We start from the raw sequence: 26,149 nt of genomic DNA, 5'->3' as shown, positions 1-26,149 counted from the left end.
GGAAGGAGTCAGTTTGAACCTCGAAACGTCAATAAAAAGTTAAGTTGCCTTTTTGGTTAACCCACTATCAAGAAGTCCTGTGAGTGCTTTCTTTCACTGGATATATATATATATATATATATATATATATATATATATATATATATATATATATATATATCTCAAAATGGGCCAGGACTCTCAAATAATCACAACAGCCAAGGAAATCAATAATCAGCAAAAAAACGGATGCACTCTCCAGGGTTGGTTACATTGTCACCTCTTATATATAAACTCACAGTACTGTGTGAAAGTCTTAGGCCACATTAGATTTGTTGTTTCAGTAATGGTATAATGACCATATATAATTATTTTTTAGTCTCTTTATTAGAATATAACCAGAAAAGTTTGGATATTTGTATGCAGTATTAACCCCTTAATGACCACAATGCACAATGTACCCTGTATGTCACTGGTTGTTAAGGGTTTTTTCAGGACATAATAGCACAAGTCTAGCAAGAACACGCTATTAATACCCTCCCTCCAGCAGGCTTTGTGGAATAGAGCAGTCTCAATGCTGGTGGCAAGACCGCGCTATAAAACAATCAAGTCCCAAAAAAAGGCCAGTGACATACAGGGTACGTCGCTGGTCCTTAAGGGGTTAAAAAGCAGAAATAAATCAGAAAAAACGCTTCTATAGGCTAAAGTAACAAGTATTTAGTGTGACCTCCCCTTACACTTGAGCAATACCTGGATCTCATAAACCTAAATTGAATGGAAACCTAATTAATGTCATTGCTAACACCTGTCATGTCAAAATGAAATGGCAGCCAAGAAACCACTTTTTCGGAAGGGGAACAGGATGAAAAAGCTAAGATATGCTAAAACTCACAAAGACTGGAATGTAGATAAGTGGAAAAGAGTATTATGGAGTGACGAATCCAAGTTTAAAATTTTTGGTCCAATTGTTGACTATATGTGAGAAGAAGAGTTGGAGAGAGATGGAAGAATGAGTGCTTGTGGGCGGCCTTCAGTTAAACATGGTGGAGGGTCTGTCCTGGTTTGGGGCTGTATTTCTGCCAGTGGTGTTGACGATATTGTCCGAATTGATGGGACCATGATTGCTGAAAAGTACAGACATGTTTTAATTCATCATGCCATTCCTTCTGGAAAGCACCTGATTGGGAATGGTTTTATTTTTCAGCATGATAACGATCCCAAGCACACTGCTAATGCAGTGGAATCATATTTGGAGAGAAAAACAGCTGATAAAACACTGACAGTCATAGGTTGGCTTCCACAGAGTGCAGACCTGAATATTATAGAGGCAGTATGGGATTACCTGGACAGAGAAATAAATAAAATACAACCTAAATCTAAAGAAGAACACTAGGAAGTGCTGAAAGAAGCCTGGTATAATATACTAGAAGATTACTTCAGAAAACTTCAGGACAGTCTCCCCAAAAGAGTTCATGATGTGCTTAGTGCCAAGGGAGGTCACACTAAATACTGACTTTTGCCTGAAAAAGCCATTTTGTTGTGATTTTTTTTATTTTTTATTTTGTGTACATATTTCCTGTATTTTCTGTTTGTATCTTAATAAAGAGACCGAAAAATAAATATGGATGTAATTAAAACTTTGCTAAATCGAGGACTTCCGGTGGGCGGCCCTAGAAGATGGATGCAAGCTTTTGTTGCTCTGTAGAGAACTGTTTCTAATCTCCTCTACAGCATCATTTTTCTATGCCATCTGCATCTCCCTTGACAGAGAAGCTGTCCAGGAATTTCTAGCAGATAGAGGAAAACCACTCTCTTCTACCCAGAGGTCATTTCTCTTAAAAATAATCCATGAAGGATTCTGTATATACTAACTTCCTGTCCAGAGCAATGGAGTCGGAAAATACTATTGCCGTGCAGATCTGTGAAGTGTTCTTGCCGGCATTTGAACGTTTGTTCTCTAGCTATGAGACACTACATGAAACAATCCAGGCTATTAAGGGACCTTGTCTTCCAAATGACTACCCGGTATCTATGCAAGCTTGCCCTTCCCCAATGGATCCGCAACCCACACCTCTAGCCCTGCTGCAACCGAACACTAAAACTATGGGTTTGGGGTTTCTCTTTTCGGACCCGGCTGTTGGGATTCAGGGGGATGTTTGTTTGACTCCTCACTCGGCTGAGATCACCTCTAGACCTGCAGAGTTGACTACAAACCCTGCAACCGACATTTCATCAACGGGCATGATCTTAAACTCACTGATCAGGAAACAAGACACCAAGGAAATTCAGGATGCAGCACCGCCTCGGGCAACCGCCTGGCCGCCCGCTAATGCAAATTCCCGATGTCAACAGCCCTTAGAGCGGGCCTTCTTCAGCTATACCTATTCAGCCTATGCTTCCCTGGATCTCAGCACTAAAGCTGGACACCTCAGCCATGAAGTCAGATATGGACTTTCAGACGGGCTGGATCCACCGAAGGAGGGAGTAGGTTAGTAGTATGCGGCAGGGAGTTGCATAATTTGGTTTGATCCGCCCCTGTTTGTATGGCATAACACTCTCAACTCGAGTTGGTGTGTAAATTAGTTGGACAAGTTATATAAGTACTTTTATTCGTGTAGTCTCAATATTCACTGAACCTATCACAATCTGACCTTAGAAACTTCCGGCGCTGGAATTGCTGCTCTGTTGCCTATACACAGTCAACAGCTATTGTAAATATGAAGCGGAAGGGGAATTTAAGATCTTTACTACACTGTCCCAGCCTACAATGAAATATCGTATATGCAATGTCATTTTTTGAAAACAGATAAGTCGCTTTGCTTGTGCTGATAAATGGACTTATATTGTGAACTGCCCACAACTAGTATCTTGTTATTTCTCATTATGTTATTGCGATGTGGCAAGTCGTCTCATCTTTGCTAGCTTTACAGCTCAATAGACCATTATATAAGATGCTATTACTCCGCTGAGGCTAAATCTTGGTAGACTAGGCACTGTATAGCAAAACAGGATCAAACTGTTATGCCGCCATAGTGATTGATAATGCACCTTGTTTTGTTAAAGGGGTAGTTATTGTGTTATAAATCCTGGTCCTGTTGGGCGCACGTCAGGCTTGCCACGGTGTGGTTTTTTTTTGTGTGTTTTTTTTTAAACTATATCTATTTAGACTCTAAAGGGTTCCCACCTTAACTTGCTAAGTAGCTCCCTTAATTACGCCTGAGCTGGTTAATCAGAAGATAACTTGGCTAATGCTCCCTTGGCTATGGTCAACCCTCATAAAATAATAGTACTCACAATGTCTGATTTATAATGTCTGCAGCTGCCATCATTAAGGGCTGACTGTTTGTTTATTTCCTAGGCAACTTATACATATTGAAATGCATGATACACACCTACGCTACAAGAAGGTTGAAAACACTTATGTTTGTTCAGAGCCCTTGCTTCAATACTAATCCATATAGGTCTTCTCATTTTAAATAGATTGGGCATTTGTGCATCTCAACCAAATTCATATCATTTCAATACCAAGTAATTCAGCAGTTAAAGCAGATATCCCTCCTTAATTCTGGCCTTTTCAGTTATGCTCAAGCAAGACCAGTGCCTGACTGAGTGCCTATACTTGTAATTTTGAAATGGTGCATAGTTTGCAGATTGGGATATCTCCTACATATCTGGGGGGGGGGGGGGGGTATACCCCTGGAATGGTTAGGTGGGTTAGGATTTAATGTTTAATTTAGTTTATTTTTAATGGTTAGTTTAGTTCAAAACAAAGTTAAAAATAAGAGAGTTTGGGTAACAAGCAGTGAGAAGGGATCTGATGCATAGGTGTGATAACCATAGGTTTTAATCAAATGTATTACTATGTATTCCATTGGTTGAAAACTCAATATCCATTGTAAACCCATTAAGTATGACTCTGTGTAATTTTGAATTATCTATATGTAACTGTATACATGTTGTATGCCTGAACTCTCTTAATAAAAAAGAATTAAAAAAAAAAAAAAAAACATTGCTAAATCAACAAATCTAATAGTGGTTTAAGACTTTTGCACAGTACTGTATATCAGAAGGCGTATGATGGAGCCTGACATAGAGCTTTTGTGAACCCCATCTATTACCCTTACCTGGTCACCCGTTGGCACTACTAGTTTTGAAGCATTTTGAAGCCAGTTGAGTTTTAATAAAATTAATGTATAAAGGGCACTTCAGGATAGCCTAGATATGGTGAGAAAAGCCACTTTGTCGATGAATCTTAGAGAATCTCAGTTCAGAATGCTGCACAGAGATTGTATTACTTTTCATAGATTGTCTAAATGGAATACTAAAGTGGTGAATGCGTGTTGCAAATGTAGGTTGTTCAACCCAGACTTTATACACTACTTTCAAACATGTCCATATGTCAAACAGTTTTGGAGTAAAACTAGTTAATGGATTAATAAAACGTTTTCTCTCAAGGTTAATAGAAGACTTGAACAAATGGGTTTTTTGGACTGGAGGGAACAGCCTCGTAGGCTTAGGTTGTTGCTGACTACAATTGTTTTGATAGCAAGAAAGTGCATTCTTGGATTGTGGACTGTGAAGACTGCTCCTTCCATTTCTAAATTGAAAAATAACTTATACAGACAGTTACTTATTGAACAGTTTGATGCCAAAATGGACACGACCAAAAGACTAAAACATTTTCTATATAAATGGCAAGTATATATAAAGACTTTGAGTCGACTTGCAAAAACAAATTCTTACATCTTTTGCTCACACGGAGATTATGCTGTTGGCGTCGCTGCTGGGTGAATGGGAGTTCCTCTACCAGGCAAGGGAGACAGCACAAATTGGGGGGCAGAGGGGGTGAGAGAGCTGTGGTGTTGTGGGTGTTTTTTTTTTCTCTCTCTCTTTCCTGGAAAGTGGTCCTTATGGATGGTTTAAAATAATGGTATAACAAATGCAACATGATAGGGTTGAAAGTTCTTGTTTTGTTTTTTTGTTTGTTTTTTTATGTTGTTCAAATGTGTAAATTTATTGTATTATAAATGACAAAATAGGAAGCAACAATTGATCTACTCCTATATTGGACCCTTCACATTGTGGACACTCGATTTTAATTTCTGATGTAAATCATAAGATGTAGAATTGTGGATGACTTCTGTTGTTATTGAACTGATTGGATGTTTGTCTCCAATAAAGAAAATAAAAAAATAAAATAAAAAAATGAATGTATAGAAAAACAAATAATGTTTATTAAACATACAGAGCATACAAAAGGTTTATATACAACACTGGAGCTATACAAGTTGACACTAGTGATTTAAAGGGACATAATACCCATATGCTAAATCACTTACAAGTGATGCAGCATAACTGTACAAAGCTGAGAAGGAAATATCACATGAGCATCTTTTTGTAAAAAGGAAGATATTTTACCTCAAAGTTTCTTCAGCTCACAAACAGTAAGTGATTTATGAACAGTTACCCTTCAGCTTCTGTCATATATATATTTTTAAAAAAAAGCCAATTAGCTTAATCAGTGCTGATGTCACACATGGCTTTACTGTGATTTTATGAGATTTCACTGAAATCTCACAAGATTTCACAGTAAACTTCCTTGTACTGAGGCAGAAAATTAACATGACTGTGCATGCACATACCAGATGCATGCTTCCTTGTAAGTCTAGCATTCTGATTGGCTGCTTAAAGGGATATGAAATCCAATTTTTTTTATTTCAAGGTTCAGATAGAACATGCAATTTTAAGCAACTTTCTAATTTACTCCTATTATCAAATGTTACTGGTTCTCTTGGTATATTTTTTTAAAAGCAGCAATGTAAGCTTATGAGCCAGACCATTCTTGGTTCAGCACCAGAGTAGCGCTTGCTGATTGGTGGCTAAATGTAGCCAACAATAAGCAAGTGCTACAGAGGGTTCTGAACCAAAAATGAGCCAGCTCCTAAGCGTACATTCCTGCTTTTTCAAATAAACATACCACAAGAACTAAGAAAAACTGATAATAGGAGTAAATTAGAAAGTTGCTTAAAATTGTACGATCTGTCTGAATCATGAAAGGAAAACTTTGGCTTTCATATCCCTTTAAAGTAACTTTACACATCCACAATGTGATGTGGCTACTGAGGAAATTTTGAGATACAATAGCTTTTTTTATTACATAGAGATGTTCATATGATATTTTCTAGTCAGTTTTTACAGCTATGCTGCATCACTTTAAAATGCTGCAACATTTGGGTATCACTTCCCTGTAAATAATAGTGGGATATTAAAAAAAAATGGAGTTAATCACAGTGTAAATTAAATAAGCATCAGTCTTCTAACATCTTTTTTCTAGTCTTACAGTGTTTTGTTTTAATATGGCTCACACTGTATATCAATAACATCAGATTAAAGGGGGTTGTTTTTTTAACCTTTTAACGCCGTTATGCCGTTCTATTCCGTCATATTTACACTGGGCTTTAAAGCCGTTATGACGGAATAGAACGTCATATCAAACGGCTGTCCTGAAGCCTTCTGCGCTTCAAGGACTTGATCGCGGTCTGGAGGGCGTTCCTAGGGTTGTAGGGACGCCCCCCAGATGCGATCCAATAATTGAAATCTCGCGATCGTATGCACGATCGCGTAGTTTCAATTTGTCTACATCGGAACAGGTGTTCCGATGTAGACACTTTAACCCTGTCATGAAAGGGTTAAGTCTTATCCTAAGGCTCTAATAAGTGTAACAGAACACTGTACATTCATTATTCTCAGGGTGCTATTCCCATTAATAATATAACTTAAATGAAGATGTGTCCTCCTTAAAGGGACATGATACCCAAATTTTTATTTCATGGTTCAGATAGAGAATACAATTTTAAACAACTTTCTATTTTACTTCTATTTAATTTGTTTCATTCTCTTGCTATCATTTGTTGAAAGAACAGCAACGCACTAATGGTTTCTAACTGAACTCATGGGTGAGCCAATCACAATCGATATAAATATATGCAACCACCAATCAACACCTAGGTTCTCTGCTGCTCATGAGCTTGCCTAGATAAACCTTTCAGCAAAAGATAACAGGAGAAGAAAGCAAATTAAATAATAGAAGTAAATTGGAAAGTTGTTTAAAATTGTATTCTCTATCTGAATCATGAAAGATTTTTTTGGGGTTTCATGTCCCTTTAAGCATTTTAAGCACGATGAAGAGGGACGTTTTACCCAAGGCTCTTGTGTCTTTTCACGTGTATTTCCCATATTGCAACAATGTCCACTCAGTGTCTTTAAAAGGTTGGAGAATGAACAACACAATACTTAAGTAGTTTTACCTTTTATCAAATAACTTTCTTACGTGTTATGTTCTGCTATTCAGTATTGTACTTGAAATAACACAGGTTTTCTGTTGCATTTATCTCTTTGCATAGTTCAGTTGTCAGAGCTTCTTTGAGTTTTAGAATTCCATGCACAGGATTCACAATTCTAAACCCACTCTTTTTTCGCAAAGTTATGTTGATGTTATGTAACACGTCTTACATTTGACTGAAGGCTAATTGGTCTCCTGGACAGCTCCAACAATATTAATCATACCAATGACTTAAGATCAGTGTCCAGCACTGATAGAGGTATTGGTAGCGTATAAACAAAGACATATGAAAATACAAAAATAAACACTTTTTTCAGTGGCGTCAATTGCAACAACTACAGTCAGTAAAATGGTTAACTCACTTCTTGACCAATGAGACAACAATTGTGTTTTCATACATTGCTGTTACTCAGGCAGCTAATTATACACAATCCTAGATACAGAGAATCTATTGTTCATTTTACAACTCTGTCCAATGTTACATCTGATGAATGATTCATGCCAAAAAAAAAAAAAAGTTTTCTTTAAATCTGTTGACAGTGATGTGGAGTGCTGTAGTCATACAGTCATTTACAAAACACTCTAGGTATTTATGTATTTTAGCAGCTGGTCATAAGGCTACTGAAAATTCTGAAAGGCCAGGGTACAGGTGTAGTGGAGAGAAAGATTCTTACATAGAATATACAGTGCAGTCTAAGTCCAGGATCAACTGTGCAAGGATTTTGTCAAGAGTACTTCCATGGCACTTGGAAAAAAATGCTGACTGAATTCCTGTAATGACCTGTTGGTAAACAAATAATTTCTAGAGAAGGTACACATTCTCATCGCAGTGTGTTGGAAGATGTGAGAGTGGTTCCACAATTGAAAAAATCTTGGCTGATCAGGCGGGGGTATCCATCCAACACTCGCAACTGGATTGGGTCAAACTTCCAGTAGTGCCGTCCCCTTACGAAATAAGCAAAACCTGTAAATGGAAAAGGTTACAGTTAAATAAGTAAACAAGTAGCTATTCTTATACTATCCAAAGAACCACTTACTCTTGCTATCAATTTATTGCAGATCTAACAGGAGAATATAAGAGAAAATAAATGTAAGTATTATTGACACGTACAGTGGGGTCAAGTCTCTGCACCACTAATGTACAAATGTTGTGCTTGGATATCCATGACAAGCACTCTCTCAACTGTTGAGGAAGAGATACTCCACAAAGATTAGATACTACTACAGATGCTCTATAGAAGAAGAGGGAAATGCTACTCTGTGCTAAAGTGAGAAATGCTACTTTGCTGAAAGATGAAACTAGATAGATCTTGAGCAGAAGGATGACACAGCAGAAATTATTCAATAAAAGATTAGACTGAGTCAATGCTAAATATAAATGACAAATGGAGTATTCCTTTATAAAAATTTTGATTTAAGGAAAGATGCTAAAAAATATATTTAACATCGCCAGCATCAATACATGAACATCATTAAAAGTAGGTATATTCAGATTTGGGGTGTCCTACAAACCTCATTGTAGGTGACAATATTAAAAACAGAGAACAGGCCCTATGTTATGCTGCTTGTTCTGTTTTGAACTGATGGGATATGCAATTTCGGACTTGTAAGCAACTTTTTAATTAGCGTTACACTAGTAGACTTTATTAACAATGTATTGTTTTTAACTTGCTTAGGCTGAGTTAACATTTGCAGTAATCCATTTTCTGCTGACCAATTAAACTGGCTGCTACCGGTTTGTTTTATGTCTCCACTGAAGTCAATGGGGCATATTTATCAAGCTCACAAAGACCGCTGCTCCATAACCTGTCCTCCTGCTCTGAGCAGGCAGACAGACATCGCCGGAAATCAACCTGATTGAGTACGATCGGGTTGATTGACACCCCCCTGCTGGCGGCCGATTGGCCACGAGTCTGCAGGGGGCGGCGTTGCACCAGCAGCTCTTGTGAGCTGCTGGTGCAATGCTGAATACGGAGAGCGTATTGCTCTCCACATTCAGCGAGGTCTGGCAGACCTGATCCGCAGGTGTAAAGGTTTAAAAAATGCCCTGATGCTTTTTAACTAGTATTATAAAATGTAGAACATTCACACATAGAATTTTATTTATTAGAATAATATATATTAAAATTTATAAAGAATTTATAATATATATATATATATATATATAAAGTATATATATTAATTAAAATTTACAGGTTGCTGAACGTTAGAAGACAAGGGCTGTAGGGTTTATGCCTAGTATCTGACAAAATGTTTGCGTGCCTGTAAAATGGAATGAGGAACTATATAAACCTACAGCAAAACAGAAGTCAAAAACACCATTACACTAGCAAAACAGTTCTTGCACCAATGTAAATTTGGCCTTAGAAGGAAGTGGAGCAGTGATTACTAGAGAATATTTGTGCCTTTTTTTAAAAAATTAAAGGTGCTAGTACTGATTATTGATTGATATTTTCTGCTCAGTAACTTTGAGAAAAGTATAGGGACGACATTATTTACAATGTTTGATGTATTTTGCAGCCCCCTCTTGTGAAAACTAGTGTATTACATGATGATTACTAATATTACCCATTATGAGTTGGCAGAGGTGGGGGTACCCCCACAAAAAAGGCATATATATATATATATATATATATATATATATATACACAAACTTCCCAATTGAGACGGCACACACTTTATCAAGCCAGCCACCCGGTGCTCTGCCTCAGAGCATACAGCAAAAAATGTGTTGAATCCTGCGGACGGTCTCCGTGGTATCATATGATTCAAAAACACAGCAGGCTTTGTAACACTCCGTTTAATGATGTCAACATCATTAAACGGAGTGTTACAAAGCCTGCTGTGTTTTTGAATCATATGATACCGCGGAGACCGTCCGCAGGATTCAACACATTTTTTTCTATATATATATATGAAATTTCCTCCTAGGTATGGGGTTAGGATTTGTCCCCAGTGTTCCCTTTGATTTGTTTGAGACGATAACGGATGTTAATCGTCTGGTAAGAGATCTCACACTAAAGAAGTTTTTCTCCAACAGGGGGAACACTGGGGAAAATCAGGTCCCTTCTCTAAACACACTAGAGACATACACAGACATACCTCCCATAATAGATACAATTGATTTTATGGAAGCATGTGATTTCCAGCTTCTGCAAGATCTTTTCTTTGAGTCGGGTGACCATAATTCTTTTGTAAAAACTGAACACATTGGTTATAAACCACGTTCAGTTTTTTAACCTACCAAAGAAAGAGGTCCTTCCACAAGTTGGTAGAGGATGATCTAATACTATTGTCAAGGTACCACAAGGCTGCCCCCCCAAATCTGAACCATCAACAGAAACAAGCATTGGATTCTCTTAAAGAGAAAGATGGAATAGTTATTAGACAGGCGGATAAGGGGGGCAGCATTGTGGTGCTTGACAGAGTGCAATATATTCAAGAAGCGGAGCGCCAAATTCTAGATACAGCGGTATACCAAACTCTCTCTAGAGATCCTACTCCAACCTTTAAATTACAATTACTAGATCTTTTAGATGATGGTTTGCAGGAGGGCCTCATTGACCAGGACACCTACGAATATCTAAACGTTAAGACACCATCCATCCCTATTTTTCATCACCTCCCCAAGGTGCACAAAACCTTGGAGGAGGTGAGAGGGAGGCCTATTGTTTCAGGCATTGGGTCTTTATTCGAGAGGATTTCTTCCTGGGTTGAGTCCCTCCTGCAGCCTCTGGTGATGCAGTTGCCCTCCTACCTGAGAGATACCACCCATCTGTTGAACAGCCTTGATCAAGTCAATTGGGACTCTAACTGTTCATGGATTACGGTGGATGTGGTGGGCCTCTATTCGTGTATACCTCACGAATTTGGTCTAGAATCTATTAGGTTTTCACTAGACAGGTACAGTAATTATGATGAGAACTTGAAGGCTTACATATTGAGAGTACTTCAATTTCTCTTGAGTCATAATTATTTCAAATTTGAAGATCATTTCTTTCTCCAGAGGCGTGGGACCGCGATGGGTGCTAAATTTGCCCCAGCCTATGCGAACCTATTCATGGGCTGGTGGGAGAGGTCCCACGTCTTTGGAGAATTGAACACACAGAGAAGCAAGATTAAGTCTTACAAGCGGTATATAGACGACTTGCTTTTCGTGTGGACTGGGTCTAAGGAAGAAGCAGTGCAATTTCACGAGTATTTAAATACGAACACAGTGAACTTGCAATTTACATTTACTTGGGAGAAATTGTCAGTTCCTTATTTGGACGTTATTCTTACTGGTGATATCATCAACCAGAAGATAATAACAACTTTATATAGGAAGCCCATCACATCGAATACCATTTTGCACGCCAAATCCAGTCATCCGAGACATACTGGGTTTGGAGTGGCAAAAGGGCAAATGATTAGATTAAAGAGGAATTGCTCCCGTGACTCTGACTTCCAAAAGGAAGCTATTACCCTTAAGGCACAACTGTTGGAAAGAGGCTATCACCCTAAAACTGTAAAGCGGGCATATGTAGAGGTTAATAGAATGGAGCGGTCCAGCATGCTCCTAAAGAAGGGTATAAGTCAGAATGAGTCTTTTAATTTAAACAGACCCACTTTCACTACTACCTTCAGCCCACAATTCAGTGAAATTTGTGGTATTATAGAGAAACACTTTGCAGTGCTTATGGGTGATCAGAGTCTCAAAAACATTGTGGAGGAGGGCTGCAATTTTGTCCCTAAAAGAGGTCGAACCATTGGTAACATCTTAGCCCCCAGCGTGCTTAAGAAACCACAAACGAGTGGGAGTAGCTGGCTTTCAGTTAAAGGTCATTTTAAGTGCCATTTCACGGCCTGTATAGCTTGTAGCCACACATATGTGACCAATCGTTTTCAGTCCAGGGTCACACAAAGGGTGTTTCTTCTCTCTAATTGCACAAACTGTAGAACCACATATGTTATATATGTAGCAGAGTGCACTGAGTGTAACAAACTATGTGGGGTGTACGACCCGTGAGGTGAGGTTCCGGATCAGAGAATACCTGAATAACATCGAAAAAGATATAGATGTCTCTGATCTGGTCCATCACTTCATAACAGTACATCATAAAGTGGTCAAAACTTTTAGATGGCAAGTTATTGAATTCATCAGAAATACTCCGCGAGGGGGAGATAGAACTGCTAAACTATTACACAGGGAGGCATTTTGGATTTTTACCCTGCGGACAAGACGTCCACAAGGATTTAATGCCACAGGGGATATAATCAATCATTGGCAGTTCTAAAGTACCATAGTATTCTTTTCTTTTTTCTCCCTTCTCTTTGTCTTTTTCTCTTTCTTTTTCTTTCTCTCTTTCCTTCTCTTTCTCTGTTTCTAACTAAGTGCACTAAACAGTGCCATACTTGGTGGATAGGTTGTATAAAACATTTATTATTTAACTAATAGAGGCTAACTTGGCTAACACCATTCCATATAGCGAAGGCATTTAGTTCATTAGGTCACTTTTTTTACGGTTTATAATCAGTTTAGTATACAAACATATATGTACTTTAATATGTTAGCACTGGGGACCACACTATACATAAAGCTAGCAAGCCTATTACTAGCAGTGGAGAATTAAATTTATTCTAGGAGGTAACTAATATATAATAAGGCTTTCCTTCCTTTTATGTGCTACAAAGTACTGTTAGCAGTGCTATTCTAGGGATAAGTAGGTTTATCACCCTGGATCCTAATTATAGGCATAAGCAGTTACTAATGTTACTTAACTTATTTAAACCTGTATTTAAATTATGAAGTGTCTGTATTCTAGATGGAACTTTTTACCTTAGCTAGTGGTTTATTATGATTATTTAATCCCCCAGTGTTACTAGAACAGTATCTTTCAGTCTGTATATATGTATATATTTTGTCATAAACAGCTGTTAATCCTTGATTACTAATTTCTTTGTGACTATATAAGGGTTAACGCCGGATGTAGCTGCATGGTCTATGATGAAGGCATTTCTAGCCGAAACGCGTAAGACCGGCTACGGCTTGATCTGATGGCACTTGCTATTTTTATCTTTTTTATGTAGATTTATAGTTTTTTGTACCTGATGTCCAATAAAGAAGTTTATGCTTTCAAGATGGTTTGCTGGATTTCCATTATTTTATGCTATATATATATATATATATATATATATATATATATATATATATATATATATATATATATATATATATATATATATATATACACACACACACACACAGTCGTATGCAAAAGTTTAGGCACCCCTGACAATTTCCATGATTTTCATTTATAAATAATTGGGTGTTTTAGATCAGCAATTTTATTTTGATCTATCAAATAACTGAATGACACAGTAATATTTCAGTAGTAAAATGAGGTTTATTGGATTAACAGAAAATCTGCAATATGCATCAAAACGAAATTAGACAGGTGCATAAATTCGGGCACCCTCAACAGAAATATTGCATCAATATTTAGTAGAGCCTCCTTTAGCAGAAATAACAGCCTCTAGACGCTTCCTATAGCCTGTAATTAGTGTCTGGATTTTGGATGAAGGTATTTTGGACCATTCCTCCTTGCAAAACATCTCCAGTTCAGTTAGGTTTGATGGTTGCCGAGCATGGGCAGCCCGCTTCAAATCACCCCACAGATTTTCAATGATATTCAGGTCTGGGGACTGGGATGGCCATTCCAGAACATTGTACTTATTCCTCTGCATAAATGCCAAAGTAAATTTTGAGCAGTGTTTTGGGTCGTTGTCTTGTTGAAATATCCAGCTCCGGCGTAATTTCAACTTTGTGACTGATTCCTCAACATTATTCTCAAGTATCTGCTGATATTGAGTGGAATCCATGCGACCCTCAACTTTAACAAGATTCCCAGTACCAGCACTGGCCACACAGCTCCACAGCATGAAGGAACATCCACCACATTTTACTGTGGCTAGCAAGTGTTTGTCTTGGAACGCTGTGTTCTTTTGCCGCCATGCATAATGCCCCTTGTTATGACCAAATAACTCAATCTTTGTTTCATCAGTCCACAGCATCTTCTTCCAAAATTAAGCTGGCTTGTCCAAATGTGCGTTTGCATTCTTCAAGCGACTCTTGTTTGTTGCGTATGTGCAGAAAAGGCTTCTTCCGCATCACTCTCCCATACGCTGAATTGTTGAATGATGCACAGTGACATTATCTGCTGCAAGATGATGTTGGAGGTGGTCTGTGGGTTGTTTTTGACCGTTCTCACTATCCTTTGCCTGTCTAATTTTGTTTTGATGTATATTGCACATTTTCTGTTAATCCAATAAACATCATTTCACTACTGAAATATTACTGTGAAATTGCTGATCCAAACACCCAATTATTTATAAATGAAAATCATGGAAATTGTCAGGGGTGCCTAAACTTTTGCATACAACTGTGTGTGTGTGTATGTATGTATGTGTATATGTATATATATATATATATATATATATATATATATATATATATATATATATATATATATATATATATATATTAATCCAACAAAAGCAGCAACAAGCCAGGATTTGCATCAAACAAAAGTCAAATTTATTGACGTTTCAGGAATATATTTTCCCCTTCTTCAGAACAACTTTATCACACAAACATGGTGCTTATATAGTGCTCAAACAAATAAGTTACCTCCTCCTTCCTGTCGAAAGAGGCGCCAAAACTTACATATGTATTAAGTGTATTTATCTGTATATTCTTATCACATCATTATCATCAATTTGTTAAGTGTACTTCAAAAAATAAGCATACAACTCAAAAGCCATTTGTTACATTCATTTATAGACCAAGAGTCAGCGGATGTTTACAAATTACGTCACATCCGTTTTTCAAATACCGGAACTTGTGTTACGCATCACTTCTGGTCAGTGCCGTGCATATGTACAATCAAAAACTTAAATTTTAACACAACTTAAATCACCATTATATTCAGGTATGTTTTTTATATATATATATATATATATATATATATATATATATATATGCATTACTTCTTGTGCTGTATGTATTCGTATATCATGAAATGGTTTTAGAATGTGATCAAACTGTGTACACATAGTGATATATCAGCAAACCATAACAATTTTCCATACATAACCTTTCATCACGCTATACACAAGTATTGGTCCAGGAAATGGATCTCTATATATAACGTCTCCTATTACATGTCTTCACAGATCACCAATTTTAGATTCGTATAACTAGTTATTATGTCCTATCACTATCTAATTATTTCAAGGTAACATATCGTATTCCATTATGCCCTGTTGTTGAAAGGTATCAACCAAGTAAGGTTATATGGAAAGGATAGAATAATCTGGTCTAGGGAGTTAACGTGAACGTGTGGATCCATCAAATCCACTAGCACACATGTGATAACAAAAGGCACAAAACGAGGATCCTCCTCCCATCTAAAGACCAAAAGGAGCCCTCATCATGCCCCCAATAGCGACAACTCTTCCTTACAGAAAAAAACATTCAACACTACTGAGCCTTATGTTAAACAAGTCGGGCATGGAATTCAGTCCTTTAGGATAGATAGTGTCCAGCCTGAACATCCATTCTGTCTCCCTTTAGAGAAGAGGAAATATATCTCACCTTGTTCATCCTGAAATGCTGCATCAATACTTGTGGGTACTCCTCTCCAGTTCGCCATGCTACGTGCGTGTCCACTCTCTAGGCGACGGGTATGTGGGTTAAAGCGCCAGTACTCTGCTCCTCTAAACAAGTAGGTTTTCTTGTTCTTATCTTTGCCCCACATGAAGGCAGCTTGGACATGTGCCACAGATAGTCCCAGGTCAGAGATGGGTAGGGGTCCTGAGGCTTCCAACTTTCCATCAAAGACCCAGTACCGAGGACCTATTGTACATAGAAAAACAATTAAAATTTTATGGCATTGGCATTATTTAGAAATAAGCCATATACTGTATGTGTGTATGTGTATATATATATATATATATATATATATATATATATATATATATATATATATATATATATATATATATATATATATATATATATATATAAAAACTCTTATATAATCCAGCACACACTAGACTTGTAGCAGCTTCCAGGGTGCACAGTAACCATAAATATATACAATCCAACAAAACACAAGCACTCTCCGATATATTTAGGGCTCAAAATTTCCACTCGTCCCTTAACCATTGGCAAGTAGATATTGAATTGTGGAGAATAGTGAAAGATAGTGAGTGAATATAAATTCAACATTCACTCACTATCAAAAGCTGGGCATGTAGGTGCAGAAGTGAAATGGTGCTGCAAAGGTAGAGTGTTGCTGCAAAGGTAGAGTACAGTTGCATTGGCGTAGAGGTGCTGAGAAGAAGCTCGGGTGACAGGGAGAGGCATTGTCAACAGGAGTGAAGCTTATGTGAGATAAGTAGGGCCCTGATATGGCTGATTTGAGGTCTGGGGGCAAAATAAGAGAATAGAGGCCATATGTAAATAGAGAAGGTTGACTAGTCGTCAGTACCAATTAAAGGGACAGTTTACTCAAAAAATTTCTCCCCTTTAATTTGTTCCCAATGATCCACTTTACCTGCTGGAGTGTATTAAATTGTTTACAAGTATTTCTATTACCCTTATATTTGCATTTGAAATAGTTGATTTAACCTGTGGTATCCCCACCTATTCTGAAAGTTTTGGGCCTCAAGGCCAAGCTGTGTAAACACAGCCAGTAAAAGAAATTACACTCGTAGTGGGTTATAGAAGTGATAAGGTAAGAAAATGTTAATTTTCCATTGTTCTCCCCAAGTATTGGTGATTGGTTTACAAGCAGATATAACATAAAGAAGTTTGTATAAGTACACAATGTGATGTAGTCATCTACATCTACAAGCTCAACCCATTTTATTAGGTTGTGGCTTCAAAACACAAAATCAGCTACTTCATATACACAAATAAACCTTAAAAAGCAAATTCTCATACTTTTTTATACTGTACGGCTGGTTAAAAAGTAATTGGAAACACATTAAGAGAGACAATTTTACTGTATACTGTCCCTTTAAGTAACATTTCTTTATTTAGGTGGGAGAGTTTTGGAGCTTTATACATAAAAACTTGATTTTGGACGGGGGCGGAGCCGGCCGGCGTCTGTGATGGCCGCATGATTTTTAGCTCCGGTTGAAGGAGCTCTTTCCTCGGCATACTAAGGGGACACCCGGGCCTCTACAAAGCTGGAAAAGCAACTTGACCTCAAACGCAATTCCGGAGCACCGATTGCCATGCCCATATCGCTGAAATAACAAGATTGGCAACGAAATCAGATCACAGAACACAGCGGGCCTAAGTGCGCATCACGCCATAGGAAAAGACAGTACACGCGCCACTGCTAAAAGGGGTAAGGAAACCTTAATGCCTCAATGATCGCACACCAACTTTGCAAATACCCCCTCTGAATAAAAAGACCTGTGGCCCAGTCGATAGCGCGATAGCGCAGTTTGTATTAGAAACCGCCATGCAATATACTTCAGATTAATATCAGTATAGGCCTAACCGGACAAGCCACCATTTACTGCTGGGAGAGAAAACACCATATCCCATGTACCTACAGCTATACAGATAGTATTGAGGACACAGTGCTGGGACAAACAACTGTTTATAAGTGCTATCTTTAAACATGTGAACAGACTTTTATATAAATCATAATACCCAACTTAAAACGACATCGATCTACAGGGGCACACAAGCTTAAAAATACACAAGACATTACACTAATAATTGTGCTCAAGCAGATTGTCACGGATCGGCGCAGTACAACCAGTAAAGATACCATAAAATACTGCATCTGACTGTGTCAGTAGTTTATTTCTGTTTGGAATAATCAGAGCTACTTTGAACTGCAAAGTGACTAAGCAAACTTATAGCTTGGGGATTGAAACACGCCAGACCCATCAATATTGCAGAACTAGCAATGGCGTCCAGACGCACACCCAAACCAGATAAAAATATTAAAAGCCTAACAACTTCTAATGCAAAGATGGACAATTTTTTTAAAGTACTAGAATCCTCCATGTCAGCTACAACTGACCCAGCAGACACTGAGCAAACCACACCTGATGTAGACTCTCCTGCTCTCCTCACTAAAGCAGACATACAAAATCTGCCGACTAAAGCAGACTTTGCATCTTTTTTCACCCAAGTGGGGAAACTTATCAAAGAAGGACTAGCTGAAGTCAGAAAAGACCTCTCAGACTTGGGGGATAGAGTTTTACAGGCAGAAGAAGATTTAGAGCAGTTTTCAAATACTACAGATCTCCAGAATCGTACCCTTCAGGTGCACGATGACATGATACAGCAGCTTCAAAACCAAGTTGAAGATTTAGATAACAGAGGGAGACGACAGAATCTAAGAATAAGAGGCATCTCAGAGAAAGTTAATACCTCCCAAATCCAGCAGCACCTACAGCAGCTATTTCAACACATTCTACAGGAAGATGTTTCAACCATCCCTCTAGACAGAGCCCACCGGGCACTACGCCCGAAACCTGCAGAAGATAAGCCGCCTAGAGATATAATCCTGTGATTTCAAAATTTCAAAGATAAGGAGAAAATAATGACAGCCTCACGGAAAGCACGCCAAATCCTGTTCAAAGGAGATACAGTACAAATATATGCAGATCTGAGTAACATCACACTCTCCAAGCGAAGAGAGGCGAAATACCTCACTACACACCTACAAGATTTAAAAATACCCTATAGATGGGGTTTCCCATTCTGCATTAAAGTATTACATAACTCACAGATTGTCACGTATAGCCATCCAGATGACCTTGAGCAATTTTGTGACAGCCTGAAAATTCCACCTCCATCTATACGCTCGGCACCCACTCCACAGTCAGGAGATAACTCAACATCATCGATACAGAAACAACAAAGACCTACTTGGACTAGAGTCTCCAGGAAAACACACCAAGGGAACCACAAAGCAGCTCACCAAGAAGAAGGACTGACATGAAAGTAAAAGTCTTAAGAGACTGGTCACACTTACAAAAGATTATCACCCAGTATGATAGTATGTCAAAAAATTTAGACATACCGGGTAACATACTTAGAAAATGTTTACTGCCTAAAGTTCGATATTAGTACTATCACATCAATCTAGATTGATGCTTATTATCCGCACCTTGCCCATCCCTAATTTGGCCTTTCCCCTATAATTTGTCCAAGCCCCAAATGGAAATGCTCCATCATAGTAACTTCCCCCTTTTTTTACTATGATCCCCCCATCCTATTTAAAATACTGTTTTAAGTATTTTTGTGTTATTGTTGGTTATGATGTTTTTTTGTTAATGTTTTATTCGTTTTGCTTATATTCTTTATTTCTTCTAGCAGATCCTCATCCTATTGGGGAATACTATTCCCTAAACCACTTCTCCTTTTCCTCCTACCCTTTCTCCGGCAGAGACGGAACTGTAAGATACCTACAGCAGACAACCAAATTCAGGTATTGTGGCTTGCAACATGTACACGCTTACACAGAGTTAATGATAACACTCCTCACACGTAACATAACGCCATGCAGGATATATAAACTATGTCACGCGAATATCTTTACACATAGAACTTATGGCAGTCCCTGATCTTTTATTAATCTCCCAAAATGTCAAGGGCCTAAATTCACCCACCAAAAAATCCATTGCCCTTAACTGGTTTCATAAACATAAGGGAGAGGTGATTTTCTTACAAGAAACCCATTTTTGCAAACATATAACAACAAAGTGCTCCTCTAAACAATTCCCAGTAGGATATTTTAATTCAGCCCCCACTAAACGAAATGGAGTAGGTATATTATTTAGACATAGTGTCCCCTTCCACCTTACCCAGCAACATACAGACAAGGAGGGACGATTCTTGATCTTAGTGGGCACACTTTACAACCGCCAAACCACCTTCGCAACATATTATGCACCTAATACAGGTCAGGCCCGTTTCTTCAAAAAACTAATTAGAACATTACTAGAGGTAGTACAGGGAACATTGATTCTCGCAGGAGACAGCAATGTGGCAATGGAGCCGCCGTTAGACTGCTCTAATAAAAAAAGTTCAGTACCCAGGAGTTCTTTGAGTGTCATATTGAGGGCTCTACGCAAAGCAACACTATTAGATACTTGGAGGCTACAACATCCCACGCAAAAAACATATACTTTTTATTCTAACCCCCAAAAATCATATTCTAGAATAGACCATATATTCATAGACCAGAACAGCCTACCCCTAATGAAATGCACAGAAATATTACCGACCCCTTGGTCTGACCACTCGATGGTAACACTAACTTTGACCCTTCCAGACAAACCCCTTACTAACCCACACTGGCGATTAGATGAGACGCTGTTATTACAACCACTAATTAAAGATAAAATTACACGTTCACTTCAAGACTACTTCCTGCATAATGCAGCCCCAGACACATCCCCCGCTATAGTATGGGAAGCACACAAAGCGGTAATTAGAGGGGAGTTCCTGAAACAGAAATCTATAGTAAAGAAAAACTATAACAAACAATACAACATGTTACTACAGCAACTCCGGGATATAGAGAGATTACATATGCAAGCCCCTACTAATGAACGACACATAATCCAACTAGCAAAGATTAGACGCGAATTAAATGAGCTGCTTAACAAGGAAGCGCAAAGAAAGGCAATCTATCTGAATAAGCTATATTTCATAGAAGGCAATAAAGCAGGTCCACTACTGGCTAGAACCCTTAAAACTCGCACAAACACTCAATTTATTCACAAATTATCACAGCCAAATACACCAGGAGAATACACGCATGACAGTAAAGCAATTGCAGAAATCTTTAGGAATTATTATAAAAACCTTTACAATATCCCTGAGACCCCCTACTCCTCAAACTCTGGAGCAATAGATTCTTACATACAGAAAGCCAACATTCCGACTATACCAGAACACATTTCGAAACAAATGGAAGACCCCATATCCATCCAAGAAGTCATTGCAGCCATACAGAATACACCACTGCGTAAAAGCCCCGGCCCAGATGGCCTAACGGCCTCTTACTATAAACAATATCAATCCATCCTGGCCCCTCATCTTACTAATCTTTTTAACTCTCTTGACGTGAATGGTCTACTCTCTCCCAACCTCCTAGAAACCCACATATCTGTCATACCCAAACCAGGTAAACCTCCCACAGAGCCTAGTAACTATCGCCCAATATCCCTATTAAATGGGGATATAAAAATTTATGCTAAAATACTGGCAAACCGGATCAGCAAGATACTTCCAACTTTAATTCATGTAGACCAGGCCGGCTTTGTGCCACTTAGGGAAGCCAGAGACAACACGATACGAGTGCTCCATTTAATGGAATACGTTAAAACAAAACAGATCCCAGCAGTCCTGGCCTCCACCGATGCAGAGAAGGCCTTTGACAGGCTGAATTGGCCTTTTCTGCACAGTACATTAAGACATTTTGGGTTTGGGGAACTAATGATTAAACGAATTTTTCATCTATATAACGGCCCCTCTGCAAAGGTCCGCGCTAACGGGATCCTATCACACAGTTTTAATATAAATAATGGGACTAGACAAGGCTGTCCACTTTCGCCCATTCTCTTTGTTCTTACAATGGAGATTTTAGCTTGTCATATCAGGAAAAACCCAGACATACATGGCATCCCAATCGGTCCAGACTCCCACAAACTAGCTATGTTTGCAGATGACGTGTTGGTCACAATGACTCTTCCCGACATCTCGCTACCTAACCTGACCCTAGAATTCGATAGTTTCAGTAAATTCTCACATTTCCATATTAATTATTCAAAATCGGAACTGCTAAATATCTCAATGACCCCCAAAACCTTTGCAACTTTTACGCCATCTTGCCCGTTTAAAATCCAAAACGCACATCTCAAATACTTAGGCATAATACTATCCCCCAATTCCTCGAAATGGTTTGCCCTTAACTACCAACCCCTCCTACACTCTATACAACACTCCCTATCCTCCTGGAAAGAAAAACCCCTGTCGTGGTGGGGTAGGATACAATCAGTCAAAATGAAAATCCTCCCCAAAATCTTATATATATTGCAAGCGATGTCTATTACACTCCCTAAGACATTCATACACACTCTCCAAAAAGCTATAAATACGTTTGTGTGGGGGAAGATTCGCCCAAGGATAGCTCGAGAAACCATATATAGATCCCTCCAAAATGGAGGATTAGGTCTACCAGAGTTTAAACTATATTACCACGCCTCAGTTCTACAGAGAGTTCTGGATTGGCACTGTAGGAGAGACTCCAAAGCATGGGTGGCGATTGACTCCCAGCTACTTAAATCCCCCAACCCAGGTCCCCTTTGCTGGCTTCCAAAAACCAAACGCACCCTTGCATGCCACTCATCCGCACTTTACCGGCACGTATTTAACACATGGGATCACTTAATTAAAAATACACCGGCCTTGTCCACTCTTGCGTCCCCGCTTACCCCAATTTTTCCCAACATAGAACTAATGGGGGGATACGAGAACAGGAGAAAAGACACACCGATTATGGAACTACTGGACTCTGTCCCCATGGCACACATGCTTACACAAGGCAAACTAAAACCCAGAGAGGAACTCTCACCAATTTTATTTGGCTCTTTTGCACCATGGCTAAAATGCGCGCAGTTGCGACACTTTATACAGACATCTCCCAATAAAGAAAATCTTATTAGATTACCAACCCTTTTTGAGCAAACATGCCTTAGGGGGAGCACTACTAGAGGAACACTATCACTAGCTAAGGGTATACTTCAAAATGCTCAATCCACTCCCCTCCCTCTATATACCACTAAATGGCATAGCGAATTGGACATTGACATGGATACAGAACAATGGTTACAAATATATAGAAACACACGTACCTCCTCCACCTCCCCTAAGGTAATAGAACTCAATTACAAAGTACTAATGCGCTGGTACTTGACTCCAGTTAAGCTAAGTAATATATACCCTACCCTCTCATCCTCGTGCTGGAGAGGTTGTACCGAGCGAGGCACCACATTACACATGTGGTGGTCATGCCCCAAACTACAACCATTTTGGAAAGGGATAGAATCCACATTGAGGAAACTAGCTGAGACAAACTTCCTATTAAACCCAAAACTGATCCTCCTAAACGAGACCCCTCCACTCCAATGTAAAATTAGAAAGACACTGATCCGAATAGGACTCAATAGCGCCAAAACACTGATCGCCCTACACTGGAAATCCCCATTCATACCCTCACAAAATTGTTGGCTACAAAATACTGACAAAATGCTTTCACATGAAGAATATGGATACTTTAAAAGAGGTAAATCGGCATTTTATGCAGATGTCCGTTTCTACTGGGACTCTATTACTGCCACACAAACACATAGGACCCCTCACGTGATAAGCACTCCATTGGAATAGAGAAGATGTGAACATAATACTATATTTATCTTGCCTCAGACAGCGCTGTGTGGGAGCGCTCAAATGTCTTACTGCAAGCTACAGTTCAGGGATGTCTCTGCCGGATACCACCCTTCTTCCTTTTCCCCCCTCTTCCCCCTCCATTTCTTTTCTTTCTTTTCTTTCTAGAATTTCTTTTGGTTTAATCAGGAAATGAACATAGGTTCAGAACAAGGTAATTGCAATCCTTTACAATAGTTCCACTCTCACCGATATATCTGGGCGAAGAAAAGATCAACACTTACAGAGAGCATCTATGGACAATAACAAACTCTACAAAGGGCTATAATGACCAAGCAGCTCAAAACCCAGATACTTATGCTACAGGCATTAGATGCCTAGTCTTTATGATCAATATTGTGGACGATAAGCCAAACAATGTGAACCACTGTTATTATTTTGATGTACGCAGGTTGCTCTTTTGTGACCTCTTTATTTGTGTTGAATTGGTTATTTGTTGACAAAATTAATAAAAAATTTATTTTTTAAAAAAAAAAAAAACTTGATTTTGAGGGTTTTTCAATGATTTTTGCTTTCAGATATCCTAGTCAGGTTGGAACGTAGGGGAATGTGCTTAAAATATTAATTTAAAGGAATATTGTGGGTAAATAAATGCTCTGTTCCCATAGAAAAGTTATTTTTTTTTAGCAGATAACTCCCTTAAAGGGATAATGTATTCAGGAAAGCAGTTGATCCTTTTTTTGTATTCAAAGTAACTGCAGGGAGACATTTTTTTTTCAACCCCCACTGCTACTACCTCTTGATTACATAGCTTTTCTATAGAAAAAACTGCAGTATTGACAAGATTAGTATAGGTGGCAGTTTTTGCAGGCTAAAGCAGCTATTTCAAATAACTATCCCCTTTATCAAGCTAAAGGCCACCTATGGTTAGTTGTCCAGGTTATTACCTATGCTACAATAAAAATACCAAATTGGACACTCAACAGATTGGTTTTGTGTCCCTGCTGCCTTAGATTAAACCTGCCCTGGTTTATACAACTTTGTATCATGTGAGAGGGAGATAAATGCTGTCTATACTCTGTGCAAAAGGACAATAATTGTATTAAAAGAACTTAAATTATATGCAAAGAGGAGGTGTGGGCGAGTGATGGGTGGCATCAGTGGCAAGTAACATTTTTGCCTGGCTAGTAGCTTAGGACTTAAATTGTGTGTATATATATATATATATATATATATATATATATATATATATATATATATATATAGTAAAAAGTCTAGGCAGGCACTCTCTGGAAGGTGTGTTTAACTCTGAAACATCACATTAAATGTGTGATTATATTAAAATTCAGAGAGTGCCTGCCTGGACTTTCTACTATAGATATTTTTGCCGGGACACTGGTTTTTAAAAATCTAAAGTGAGAGTGTCCTTATTTGAAGATATATATATATGTGTGTGTGCATATATAAGGAACCACACTCACTGGAATTTTGGACTGGGGGTTTATTAAATGTAGTAATGTTTCAGGGACATTCTCATTTTATATACATAATTATAGATATATGTGTGTACATTTTACTTTACTAGACGGGAGAAAAGTTAACAACTCAGCGCAAAAAAAAAATTTGCTCCTCCACTCAATGTTAAAGATAGAAAAAAAAAAAACACAAATGTACTACTTGTACATTATTGTGATGTTTTTGCACAGACGTTCCATGCCTATACATATACAGTGTTTACAATTGTGGAAGTACTGTAGAGGTGAATTTGTGCATTTACACACCATGGTGCCTGTCTGAGTATAGAACTGTATGATGTTTCATACCTGCATTCCCCTTTGCTCCCTACACACCCTATGCCTGCATCTTCTTCTTTGTACCCTTTCTCCCACCTCCTACATGTGAGACCTTAGGCCCTAGGGTGGTGGTATCATGGGGCAGTTGAGTTGTGGGATTTTTTTCAGTTGGAGCTGGCAGTAGCTATGAGATGCTTTTGCCCCAGGGATAACATGACAAACGCCAGTGTACAGACACAGCAGAGTGCTAAGAATGTGAGGAGGTCCATAGACCTGCCGTGGCTTGTGCTACCTTGAAGACATTTACAGCCACTGGGCCCCTTTTGTTCTTCAATGTAAATGTATCTGAAGCAGGGGACAACTTATGTCTTTGTTTTTAATCAGTCTTTAATACAGTAACGAATATAATGAAGACATAAGTTCCAAAAATAAAAATGATAAATTGATAATCATTCTTGGTGTCTCAGTCCCCATTTGTAAAATAAGTATTAAAGGGACATGAAACGCACATTTTTTCTTTCATGATTTAGAAAGAGAATGCAATTTTAAACATCTTTCTAATTT

The 26,149-nt window shown here is 38.4% G+C and overlaps 1 protein-coding gene across 1 annotated transcript in view; it reads right to left on the bottom strand.

Annotated features, from left to right (window-relative positions):
* Positions 1 to 6,833: 6,833 nt before the first annotated feature.
* MMP11 (matrix metallopeptidase 11) overlaps positions 6,834 to 26,149 on the bottom strand; it is a 31,624-nt gene continuing 12,308 nt past the window's right edge. Inside the window, exons 7-8 of the mRNA XM_053700521.1 lie at positions 15,957 to 16,217; positions 6,834 to 8,285 (exon numbers count right to left, since the gene is read on the bottom strand). Coding sequence (XP_053556496.1) covers positions 8,143 to 8,285; positions 15,957 to 16,217 — 404 coding nt within the window. The 3' untranslated portion in view covers positions 6,834 to 8,142. The remainder of the gene's footprint in view (positions 8,286 to 15,956; positions 16,218 to 26,149) is intronic.

This window comes from Bombina bombina, chromosome 2 (assembly GCF_027579735.1).
Source record: "Bombina bombina isolate aBomBom1 chromosome 2, aBomBom1.pri, whole genome shotgun sequence".
Taxonomy (NCBI): Eukaryota; Metazoa; Chordata; class Amphibia; order Anura; family Bombinatoridae; genus Bombina; species Bombina bombina.
Note: the sequence above shows the minus strand (reverse complement) of the source record. Positions and strands in the feature narration are given on the sequence as shown.